At 35.1% G+C, this 13,693-nt stretch overlaps 1 protein-coding gene across 1 annotated transcript in view; it reads right to left on the bottom strand.

Moving 5' to 3' along the window:
* Positions 1-13,693, bottom strand: part of LRP1B (LDL receptor related protein 1B) — a 1,573,107-nt gene that overhangs the window by 8,410 nt on the left and 1,551,004 nt on the right. The window contains exon 87 of the mRNA XM_036421500.2: positions 6,885-6,961. Within this exon, the coding sequence (XP_036277393.2) occupies positions 6,885-6,961 (77 nt within the window). The remainder of the gene's footprint in view (positions 1-6,884; positions 6,962-13,693) is intronic.

Raw genomic sequence — 13,693 nt, 5'->3', positions numbered from 1 at the left:
AATAAAAGATCTATGGAATAGGTCTTCAAAAGAGATATGAGAAACTGAGTGTTAGTTTTTACACATCTGAGCATAGGGGAGAAGCAAAACGGAGAACCTCTGTCCTCTATGTCTAGGTTAGCAATAAGAGCAACAAATCTTTTCTTTTCATGAAGGCATCAATCTTAGTGATGCCGTGATCCACAGGAGGATATGTCTGGGGGTGTATGTCACTTATGCAGGAAGAACACTGAATGCAAGTGCCGCTGACAACAGGAGAGTATTAAGTAGCTCTGCCCAGAACCTGATGTTAACTTTCCACAGACAAACTTCTACTGCCCATGAGACAAAGGCTTCCTTCATTTGGAATAAGCATCTGGTTGATTCAGTTAAGTTAGCCTAATCACTGGTTAAATGAAGAAATAAACCAGCAATGCAAAAGCTAATTGAAATTTAATGTGGGAATCTTGAATGATTCAGAAATAAAACTTCAAGAAATATTAAATATTTGAATTTACTTTTCAAGAACATGTGTGGCAGAAATGAATTGTGATACTAAGCACAATAAGCAGCTGCTTAGGGACTTTAGAATAGAAATATATATACGTTTTAATAGCTATAGCCAGAAAATATATGTGTGCCTCAGTCCATCGTGGAGATTCCTTACCAAAAATACCAAAAAGTCTTTATTAAGAAGATGTCATGTATAAGAGAATATTTTAATATGAACATTCAAAAATAACTTGACTAAAACAACCAAATAACTCTCTCTTCCACGCAGAACAAGCAATAAACATGGCTTGCCTTCTTTAGTCAGTTTATACGATGCAAAACTCATTTTATTTTTTCATGTTGTTACCAGGATTATACAGCCAAGTGAGTATGATATTATATGGTTTCGGGAAAGTAAACTTGGGTTTGGGAAAGTGAAGTTTATATGAATGTGTAACTTAGTAGTAATTAGTAAAAGTACAGAAGCTGGCAGATTGGATAGCAATTAACATTTGTTCACAAATTGTAAATGCCAGTGAACAGCTGGTTTCTTCATAAACAATGACTTTAACTGATTGATCATGACTTTATAAATAGCCTTCCTTCATTACTTATCTTTTTTTCTTGCTAAAATTTATATGTTGGCACATATTAATAGTACTAATACTTGTTTTAAGGTATATAAAGTTACCTTCCCTTCAATGCAATTATATGTTATTTAGAAAATTGGATATTTGTCTACATAGGGTTTTTTATTCCTTTAAGGTAGGACTGTTAATTATTCATGCTAGCAAATAAATAACTTTTTCTTCTTTCTTCCATCACAGATGGCAGTTTCAATTCCTCATATTACAGCACTTTGTTTAAAGACCTGAATTTCTAATGTATTTATATAACCAAGCAAGGTAACTGCAATAATGCTTAATGTAGCCATTAAATAATGCAGGGTAGCAGTTTGGCAATGTATAAAAAATGTAAAATAGGTGATATTGATGGAAACAGTTGGCAACAACATGTATTTTTGGACTCATAAGATAGATATATATCAAATTAGGTATATATTTTTAAATAGAATATATAGCAGTAAATGTCATAGTGCAACATATGACAATTTATATTTCAGGACATTTTTAAAGAGTACATTATTGGTGGATTTTCTAAAAGGATTTCAAAAAGCACATTCTATAATATACTATTAAGAGGCTACCTCAAAGACCTTCTCATGTAAAAATAGAGCGAGTCTTTCTTGGCCTCATTGGTCTGAAGTCTCATCATCCAATACTTTTCTATTAGGAAAAAACCTGCATTATTAAATCATTATGCTGTAAAGACATCTTCCCTGAGACACGCAGCACAGCACAGCAGCTGAGATGATAAATTCTGCAGCCAGGCTAACTCTGGTCACACCTTGGATTACTAACTACAGGACATTAGGAAGATTATTTATTCTTGTCTGTTTACACACATATACAAAGAGTGTCATCATTAACAACTACCTCATAGTCATTAGTGTGAATAGGATTATGTTTATTACATAGAAAGTGCTACATACAGGTTTATTAATTCATTAAAATAAATGGCCACCGAACTCTGTGTATGCCTCTGATTTGCATGTTTTACAGTATATTGTAGAAATCAGTTTCTTTGTCTTTCAGATAACACAGTCCCTAGGACATCACGGGGACTATACAATTGATTTTTATTTTAACAAACATATTTTAAGTGTTGCTGTGTCCCACACCCTCGGCATGCACTCTGCTTTGCACTGGGGATACGGATGTCCCTGCTCTCACACTGTTTAACACAGCTTAGAAGAGGACAGAGAAGTGCGTTTATCTAACTTGGTGTGGTAAGCGCTTCCCTAGGGAAAGTCTCATTGCTCTGGAAATATAAAGGAGGATCCAACTAGATCCAGGATGGAGGGGGACTGGTGTGCCTTTGAGACCTACCAGTGAGTCCTCCTTAGATTCATGGAAGAGAATGCAGGTCAAAGGGAGGAGGAGATACTGAACTAATCTAGGAAGAGAAATGCGGAGGCCTGGAGGAGGAAAGATTACAGAACAACAGAGAAGGGTGAAGATGCGGCCATAGAGGACAGCGAAGGGGTGTGCTGAAGAGCCACGTAAGCCTTGTCAATGAGCCGGGCATCGTACTGCTTAAAAAAATGGGTGAGGCTCTAGCTGGTTTGGCTCAGCAGATAGAGCACGCATCTAAGGACTGAAGAGCCCCAGGTTTGATTCCACTCAAGGGCATATGCCAGGGTTGCCAGCTCCATCCCCAGTGGGTGAGGTGCAGAAGGCAGCTGTCAATGGTTCTCTCTCATCATTGATGCTTCTATCTCTCCCTCTCCCTTCCTCTCTGAAATCAATAAAAAATAAAAATAATTTTTTAAAAAAGGGTGAGGTTGAAGAACACTTAGGAACTGATATCTACTGGATATATTGTTTGACTTGACTTTAGAGAGGAGAAACATTAAGAGCAACACTTAAGTGTTGCTTGAGGAACCAGATAGATTTTTTTTTTAATAAACTATTACTATATATAGGAAGGCAAAACAAGGTGCATGGAATTGCCTTGTTGAGTAGAAGAAGGTGATGAGATCATTTTGGAATATATAGAGCCTAAAATTCCTGTGAATATAGATATAGATATAGATATAGATATAGATATAGATATAGATATAGATATAGAATGATACATATATCAATGTGCAGTGGGATATATATCTCAAATTCAGAAAAAAAAAGAGCCAGGATTGAGGATAGTAATTTAGTGGTAATCAGCATAACTAAGATAGGAATTATTGATTGCCAAGAAAGAGTCTAAGTAGTGAAAAGAAGAGTGTGAATTAATCAGAGGAGAGGAAAACAGCATCTAAGATGACATTGCCACAACAAGAGGGGTAAGAGGGAAACCAGAAGAATTGCATTATGGAGGCCAAAAGAAGAGAACCTTTTGCTTATTGGTTGCATTTATCATAGAAAATATAAATGTAAGTTATACCACCACAACTGACTTCTTTTGACATGTTGCTATATTTTCTCTTAAGTTTATATATTGTGTGTGTGTGTGTGTATATATATATATATATATATATATATATATATATATATATGTATAAATTAGAGGCCCAGTGCAGGAATTCATGCAAGGGTGGGATCCGGCCATTCCATCTTGATTGGGGCTAATTGGGCTGGGCCAGCAGTGGGGATAAGGTGCGGGAAGTTGGTTGCCTGGCCGGCCCCACCCCTGATCAGGGTGGGGGACGATCAGGGGTTGGGGCAGCCAGGGAGAGGGGCGGGGGATGGTTGGCAGGCTGACCCTGTCCCCTGGTCAAACTCCCGGTCGAACTCCCAGTTGAGGGGACAATTTACATAGTATCATTTTATTATATAGGATGTGAGTGTATATATATACTTTTTATGATTATGATGCCTTCTCCATAAACACTTTCATAAATTGTAATGTTCAAAATCCCAACGAAGTTAATTCTTGCTTTGGTAGCATATGTACTAAAAGAAATTCATGAAGTAAATCTCACATTCCTAACTAAGTGAAGGTGGTCCTTCTCCTGACCTTTAGGAGGCTGCCTGTCATCTTGGTTCCGCATATCCATCTTCACCGTGTACTGCTGTCCCCTTGGTCCCAGAACACTGGCTCTATCACTTGAATGTGTCTCTTTCCCATTCCAGGGCTTTTATAGCTGCCCTTCCATGGGTTTGAAACCCCATGAGCCTCTCCTCTTCTTTTCAATCCTCCACGTTTCAGTTTAATTAGCATCATCTCAGAGAAGTGACTTCTGACCTCAGTTCTCCCCTGCCATTCTCCATACGTGGCCCTCTTTGGCTTCCTTCACAGAATCAACAGTTTATGGCTGTTTGCCCTCTAGAACCTCAGCTTCATGAGAAGAGGCACTGTGTCTATTTTACCTATTGAACTACCTCTGAAAGCTAGTCCAGTCCGTGGCACTTAGAGGCTTGACAAATATTTGCTTTGGAAGAATTAGGACAAACGCATTATTTTGTTGCATTTTTGAGTTCTCTATATATATTTGCAATTTTATGATTCTTTGGTATCATATAATTTCCTGTTTTTAAAACATGAAGGTATAAAAGAGATAAGGGCAAAGTAAAAAATGAGGAGACACAATCGTTAATGGATATATTTCTGTTGTTACTATAGTAAAATACATCTCCAATGCCCACAAATGCTGAGTATATTTTTATGCTCTTTAATTTTAGCATATACAAATAGCATAAATCAAACATTGAATATCTACTCCAAACTTGTAAAATTAAAATAGGGATGTATAATGAATATTTTATCATCCTTAGTTTAATATTCTTCAAAATAACTCCAGAAGAGTAAGATGAGCTTTTTCAAGTGGAACCTAAGCAGTCGTAGGATACTAATCTGCTTAATTCCACAAGCTAAGTTTTAGATGCTTTAACAGTAATGGCCAGAAAGCATCAGTATGATTACTCATAGGTGGTTAAGAAAGCTGTGCATCAATTAGGAAGGTAAATCTGAGTTCCAGTTGGCAGTAGTTAGGCCGACAGAAGCAGTACATTCTCAATTACTCTGAGGTCCAGTGATTATGGAATCCTTCACTGTGAGCAGAAATGCAGATTTAAAAACGCACCCTGAAGTATCCATCTTTCTTATTGGGCAAATGACTCCTGCACAAGTACAGGGAATATTCACAACCATCCAAAACTACTGCACTTCACTACAGAATAAAAATTGCCCTCCTACCCTAGGAAGATCAGTTTATCTCTTTTCAGACTTAGGCAAATTTCTCAAAGTGTAAATGTCTCATGATAAGTACTTTCTAATAGAGTCATTATTTCATCAATTTTGCTCAAATCTGAGATAATATGACACTTACATAGCTAATAACCCTTTCAATATGCATTGACCTTAGTGAACAAAGGGAGCTAGAATCTTTGGGAAAAGGTTTACAACTTCTTGCAACTCCTCTTCCTATTCCATGTTCCCTGATTTATCACTGTAACATGTAATTAGAGGCATCTCATTATAATACAGATTGTTGCCTATGGGAACAGTTGGAGACAGCACCCTCCAAAAAAAAAAAAAAAAAAAATATATATATATATATATATATATATATATATATATATATATATATATATATCTATATATCTGGCATATATCTGGCATGCTTCTCCTCCATACCATTTTTTTAGAGTATTTTTATTGATTTCAGAGAGAAAAGGAGAGGGAGAAAGAGAGAGAAATATCAATGATGGGAGAGAACCATTGATGGCTGCCTCTTGCACTCCCCACAATGGAAATGGAGCTCGCAACCTGGGCACATGCCCTTGACCTGAATCAAACCTGGGACCCTTCAGTCAGCAGTCTGGAGCTCTAGTCACTGCCACTGAGCCAAACCACCTAGGGCCTACATACCATTTTCCAAACACTAAACTTTTCAGTTTGGATGGACCTTATATAAAAATTGAAATTCAATTGACAATATTCTCCCTCCCCTCCCCTAACTTCCTCTCCTCTTCCATCCCCTCCCCTCCCCTTCTGTCCCCTTCCTCTCCTTCCCTTTCCTTTCCTTCCTTTTCCTTTCCTTTCTTCCTTCCTCCCTCTCTCCCCCTCCCTCTTTTTTTCTTTTCAGAGTTGTATCAGTATTTTAAGTTTTTTTTTGACTTTCTAAAAGGCTCAGTACCTCACTTATCTTAGATAACTGAGAAATTACCATGACAAAAATGCTGAAATACCTTGTCATAATTTTCAACTTACAAACCCAGTGTGCTCTACAGATTGGTAATTTAAAATTAATTCTTTATTTTAAAATGTCGCCCTCCTGTAACTCCTCTCCTTCATAGCTTGCTTCCCTGTCCCCTCCTGTAGCTTTCTATACCCTGCTTGTAGGTAGCTTGCTTCCCCACCCTCCTGCTGATCAATGATCTGGTCATTACATGGTTGGTATTTACACTTCAAGGTGTAACAACCATTTGCATATTATACCTTTATTATATAGGATGTGCATAACCCATGGACACAGACAAGAGTGAGTGTGGTGAAGGCTTGGGTTCAAGTGCGGGCTAGAAAAGGTCAATTGGGGGAAAAGAGGAAATCTGTAATACTTTCAACAATAAGTATAAGAGAGAGAGAGAGAGAGAGAGAGAGAGAGAGAGAGAGAGAGAGAGAGAGAGAGAGAGAGAGAGAGAGAGGGAGAGAGAGAGAGAGAGAACGAGCACATAAATGCTGGGTCCTGTCAGGTGAGAACTCTGAATTCATCTTCTAAAAGGTATCAGGATAGCAGAGAACCTTTTTGCAAACCTTCATAAAAGAGATTTTCCCAGATTCAACTTCCCTAACAAAGGCATAAAAATGATTTATATACTAAAACATTCAAGATATGAATCTAAGAAACTTACTTGTGCTGATATGATCAGACTTGCTGCTCTTTGGGGCTTGTCTCTCACACTGTGTGCCTGACCAGTTGGTGGAGCATCTAGAAATATTAAAAAAGAATCAGTGAATAATAACCTCAAAGTCTGTTAATTGGGTAACTTTAACCACATGGAATGGAAAAGCCAGCCATCACAGATTAATGGATATTAGGGAGAGATATCTGCTAATTTCCTGTATATTGTCAGAATGCTGAAGATAACTTCAGTTGGACTTCACATGTTTAAATATTTTTAAAGTTTAGTTTTATAGGTAGTCATTTTCTTTATTTTATGCTAACCTAAAATTGTCATATTTTTATAGCAAAATGGAAATCTTAATTAAAAATTGGGAATTAATTTGAGAAATACTGAAAATTATAAATAGCCAATATAAAAATTGAGCTTGCCTGTCAAACAGATCCTCCTTTATTAAATTTCTGTGATTGAAAAAGTTGTTTGTTTTTTTTCTGGTTGTTCTGAGTCCAAAGTGGAACAAGTTATCACTGAAGCTGCAGGATGTTTACTCTCTTAAGCAGAGAAAGTAGAGTGATTTCCCATTTAAAAATCATATTTTTATTACTGTCATACTTCTATTACAATATAAAAAATATGCCCATGCTTTTATTGTCTTCCTTACATAGGCATCCTGACACTGTGATGAGAAGTCTAGCAGAGGATTAAAATAATAGATAGGTTTAAAATCCATTATTTAAACATAAATCACAACCATATAATTAGCTGGTTACATCAAATAAATTCTAGAGTGGTTTCAGTTATTTTGAACAATGCTTGTTGGCTAAGATGCACCAGATGCCTCCTTGTATTTATCAGCGGAAATTCTCAGAGCAACCATTTAATGGGCTTCCGTTCTTATTTAAAATGACAGTAAAAACACACCATATCAACAATTGTTGCACACAACAAAAGAGCAGCCTCTAGAACCATTCCAAGTATATCTTTCTGGTCATAATGGCCAATCTAAATAACTGCAATTTCAAGGTCTCTGCCAGTTCTGTCATAGTCAATTTGGATAGCTGAAGCTATCTTCAGAACAAGGCTTCGGTGACATCATGTTCATTGTTTGGAATAGTCAAGAGGACAGTACTGGCTGCTCGATTACAAGGACAACATTTCATAAATCATTATTGCCGATAAACTCAAATCATGAAAATTAAAATTTGTTTCATAAATGCATATATTAACTTTAGCATAATTAATAATAGTAATACTATTAAATATAGTTATTTGATTAATAATTATATTATAAAACTATAAAGATGGAGTGTGATTTAAATGGAAGTTAATATCATTATAATATTGTTATAGGCTATCACATACATTATCCTAATTTTTGTTCAATATTTTTATAAAAAGCTTATACATATATACCTTTTCTTGCACATCACATTTATTATATACCATACTACAAGTCAATCCTTAAAGTAGATAAATAAATTTTAAGGCCAAGCTTATAACATTGTCTATATTACTGAAGTGAGGTAATGGAATGAGCACATCTTTCAAGTAATTATAATAAAGTGGACACAATAAAAACTTATTTTTCTTTTTCAATTGTGGTTTTACAGATAAATGATCAAGAAATTTGTGCCAGCTCTTCAGAGTTTTAAATGACACTTTCATAGCTAATTCTCGACAATAAGATGTTGAGTAAGACTTTGCAAATATGTTGTTGGAGTGAATTCTGATCATTGAAAAATTCTTTTTGCTTTATGTTTGTTAAATCTTCCTAATGGACCACTGAGAAAGTTTTATATGCTCTGATTAAAAGAATAATGCCGATTGCTTTAGTCACTGTACTATATTGCTGATGTGTACAAGGCTATTTTTGTACAATTATATTGAACTAGAGGCCTGAGGTACAAAATTCATGTAAGGGGCTCGGCCCCCACCATGGCAGTGACTGCCTCATGGCTGCCTCAGCCCTCATAGCCCAGGCTTCATCTGGAAGGTTGTCTGGTCTAATTAGCATATTACGCTTTTATTGTTATAGATTACTGATTAAAATGTCAAAATGTGCTCTTTATACTACCTTCTTTAATTAAAAGAAAAAAAACAAAATCAGAGTTCATGTTAAGTAAGAGGAATGGCCCAAGATAAACTATGTTACTGGAGAAAAAGAACTCCTGGGGCTCATCATTACTCTAAGATGCTTGGAAGTCAGAAAAGGAAATTAGAGGCTAACTGGCCACATTCTGTTCTGATATAAACATCACACACTTTAAGTACTTTTGAAAGTTGTAAAGTATATGCCACTGGAACTTCAAAAGAGCAGAGATATTTTTAAGCAAAAAAAAAAAAAAAAAAAAAAAAAAAAAGATAAAGATAGTGTGATTCTTATCCCAAATTTTGGGATTTTGTTAACAATGTTGATTTATTTTTTATTTTACCCATAGCTTGGACCCAGAACTGTATTCATAAGAGATAAAAAGCAAGAACTTACTAGTAGTTCTAATGTTCCTATCTTTCAAATGGAGGCACATTTACATTCCTTAAACTGCAGGAAATAATTTTACTTACTGGAAATAATAGATAGATTGTGCGTAACAAATAATTAACAGTTATGCATTTTAATCAGCTGTTGATCATCTTGTAATATTCTCCATATTCCTTATTAAGTAACTACAGGCCTGGTGCACAAAATTTGTGCACTCAGGGCCAAGAAGGGGTCCCTCAGTCAGGCCCGTGCCTTCTGGCCGTCCAGGAGCCCTCAGGGGATGTCTGACTGCTGTGGAGGCAGACTGGCTCCTGCGCTCACCAGCTGTGAGCCCACTTGTGGCTGAGCAGCGCCCTCCCCCCCCCTGTGGGAGTGCACCACCCACCCACTAGGGGGCACCTCCTGCATTGAGCATCTGCCTCCTGATGGTCATTGCACATCACTGTGAATGTTTATTCCACAGTTCTGTCGATTTCCATATTAGCCTTTTATTATATAGGTTTATATAGGATGCTTTATGGCCAAAGATGAAATGAAATATATTATACTGTTCTATATACATTTGTTCCAGTGTTTTAAAAATACTCTTTTGAGATATTAAATCAAATAGATACCATTATTCCTGTTGCCTGCTCTACAAAATTCCTAGTTAAGACATTTGTTTCTCCACAAATGCTCCCAACGGTTGATTTAAGACCAAGGATTTTTATCATTTTTACAAAAATGCATAAATCTTCACCCTCTGAGTAGACTGCAATGACCAAAGACAGTAATGACAAAGCATTTAAGAATTGGAATATGTGCAGATCATCAAAATTTGTCCAATTGCCACTGAGTTATTTGCATAATCATGCTGACTATAATACCTCTGACATCTGTCTCTTTTTCATTATTCCTCAATCAAAATCCATAGTTCATACTTGGCCATCTTTAACCTATGCTATTCCCAGCTATTCATCCTAGGACTATTGTCTTCCAGTTAGTCATGCATGGCTCTTCTAAGAAACAATTTTGCCCCCTCACCATCATTAACACCTGTATGCTGTTTATTGTAAACTTTTTTTTCTACAACTGTTTTCCACCTGAAGACAATGAAAAATCACTTCTTTTTATGTGTTGGACACCAAACCACTCTGAGTTATTTAACTTTTTAAACACTTTCATGAGTTTTTAACTAAGTATTGTTGGATTAGGGAAACACAGATAAATAGATAGATTCTTATTCTAATTACCTAAACAATTGTTTATCTTTCTTTTAATCATCAAATGAAAATATTTCCCCTAGCTCCTTCTGAAAGTCAATAGCTGCCCAATTTAACATTCTTTTTGTACTTTTTCCTAGGCCATTTGATATTTTTTTAAAAAAGTTGTTTACTCTTACATTAATTTCTTAAAAAAATATTCTACTGCATTGTAGCTCTATGTATAAAATATTCTTAAGAGTATTTGATAACATTTCATTTATTTTCTAGATTAGACTAATGAATAACAAAATAGGAAAAATTGTTAAAATTCAAATTCTAGATTCTCATGTACCATAAATTTTCATTTAGCACATTGGAGTTGTGGCCAGAAATATGCATTTTAACAGCAACTGTATTGCAAGCAATTCATAAATCACACTTCCACAATTATATCCCCACAGACACGTCCTTATACCAAATATTATTCAATCATTAAAAAAAATTAGGACTGGAATAATGATATTCATATCTAGCATGATTGTGCAATATAGTAAATAAGATCATTATAAATTATTTACATGCTACCTAAAAAACTGAGTAGGTTTTTATTTTAGGTAAGTAATTCTCATCTGAGTGTTACTATATAAAATGTATTGTTTGGTAATTTATGATATCATATTTAAAAGCTGTTTTTATTGATTTCAGAGACAGGAAGGGAGAGGGAAAGATAGAAACATTGATGAGAGAGAAACATGCGATCAGCTGCCTCCTGCAAGCCCCCGACTGGGGATCGAGGCCTCAAACTGGGCATGTGCCCTGATCAGGAATTCTGAAAACTCCTGGTGCCTGAAATGACACTCAACCACTGAGCCACATGGGCTAGGCTATTATGTCTTAGCAGTCGGTGAGATTATTGTATTTTATAGTATTATCTATTCCAATTCTAATTTTCTGTGACATAGGGAAATATATTTGTATAAAATCAATTATTTAATACATATTACTAGGAAGCACAATAAACATTTTATAATATCAAAATAAGTTTGGTATATTCACAAAATGTAATCTTCACAAAGGAACCATTTTTATATTTAATTGCATAAATATAAGACATATAATTACACTGTCCAAAATAGGATAGCTTTGAAAGAGTAGAGTGATTAGTATAAGGAAGTATGTAGTCAGATATAAAGTAGTGAGGGTGTATTGAAATCTTATGTATTGCCTTTCAGTGTAATGATGGACTATATATACATGTTACTTTGTAGAAATGTGGTCTAGAGTTGCATGCTTTGGGGAGACTTGAAAACAAAATTATGAGATTAATATTTTCTCCCTGTTTATATAAAGGTCATGAAATTCTTCTAACTTAGGTAAAATTCAAAACTGAACTTTAAAGCAATCTGAAATTGAATTTCTCCTCATATATATGTGCTGGCTGCCCTTATTAATATGATGATGAAGATATTCAGAAGAAATATCTTTAGTATTCCCTTTTCTTTTTACACCAAGAGGAAAAATGGCATGCAAGAATTAAAGAATGCTTAGAAAACTTGCAGGTGCTTCAAAAGTCATATTCAGTATAAATAAAAAATGTGATTGTGTTTTGTGCAACAGATTTATACAATAGCATAAATTAGAAAATTAAAGTCACTTGAAAAATATTTTTTTCTGATTAATTTTGAAAATTTTACTCCATTGGGGTTGGGCTATGACTACTTTGTACACAAAAGACCTAATTTTGAAGCTCTACACTTGATGTAGCCCCCAGCACCATTTTTGCCCTCTATCCTGGCAGATAGAAGTATTATATCGTGTTTAAAAAATCATTGCATTTTGAACAGATATTTGTATATTTAATCACCTGTTTATTAATATTACTTTAAAACATGATTTCATCTGTTATTGTTCTAATTTTTGAGATAACAATTATTTCATATATAATAATTCATAACTTTTTTGTGCAATGCCTCAAAAATTTTCTACTCTCTGATGAAAATTTGCATAAAATTTGATTTACATATACTGAATTTTGTGCCAGATCCCACACTAGGTATTTTCATGCAAACAAGTACTCTTATTTAACTTCTACAATAATGTATAAAGTTGGAACTACACACAGCATTTATAAGTTGATCTGTAATTACTCAATACAATTTTAACGCACACAACAATTTACTCTATATTTCACTCATTTGTTATTTGGTATTTTTCATACATAATATTGTACTGCAATTTCTATTTATTCAGCATTATTCTCTATTTACATTAGACTGTTACTTCTTACATGGAAATAACTAGGTATTACCCTGTTTTTAAAAAATATTTGTATTGATTTCAGAGAGAGGAAGGGAGAGAGAGAGAGATAGAAACATCAATGATGATAGAGAGTCATTAATTGGCTTCCTTCTGCATGCCCCTTACTGAGGATTGAGCCTACAACCTGGGCATATAGCCCTTGATCAGAATCGAACCCGGACCCTTCAGTCCAGGCCAATGGTCTCTCCATTGAGCCAAATTGGATGGAGCTGCTTTTTATTTATTTATTTGTATTTTTTCTTTTCTTCATAACAGCATAATTTACCATAGCTAAGATTTGGAAACAGCCTAACTGCCCATCAGCAGATGAGTGGATTAAAAGACTATATACATCTACACAATGGAATATTATGCTGCTATAAAAAGAAGGAACTCCTGCCATTTTCAACAGCATGGATGGAATTGGACAGTAAAATAAGTCAGTCATAGAAAGATAAATATCACATGATCTCACTAATTTGTGGAATATAATAAACAACATAAACTGATGAACAAAAACAGATCCAAAGACAAAGAAGCATCAGTCAGACTGTCAAACCTCAGAGGGAAGGCAGGGGAGGGTGGGGGTAAAGGGAATAATCAACCAAAGGACTTGTATGCATGCATATAAGCCTAATCTATGGACACAGACAACAAGAGGCTGAGGGAATGAGTGGGGTTTGGGGGTAATGGGTGATAAAGGCACATATGTAATACCTTGATAAAAAAAAAAATTAAAAAGACCAACTTTAGGTAGTATCTTAAATTTGTGTGTGTTGTCATAAGTACACTGGATTCAACTCTGTAGTAGCCATCATGCCTACTTTAAAAATATTACATTAAATTTCTTTGTTAGC

The sequence above is a fragment of the Pipistrellus kuhlii genome, unplaced genomic scaffold (genome assembly GCF_014108245.1).
Source record: "Pipistrellus kuhlii isolate mPipKuh1 unplaced genomic scaffold, mPipKuh1.p scaffold_m20_p_7, whole genome shotgun sequence".
In the NCBI taxonomy this organism is placed as follows: Eukaryota; Metazoa; Chordata; class Mammalia; order Chiroptera; family Vespertilionidae; genus Pipistrellus; species Pipistrellus kuhlii.
Note: the sequence above shows the minus strand (reverse complement) of the source record. Positions and strands in the feature narration are given on the sequence as shown.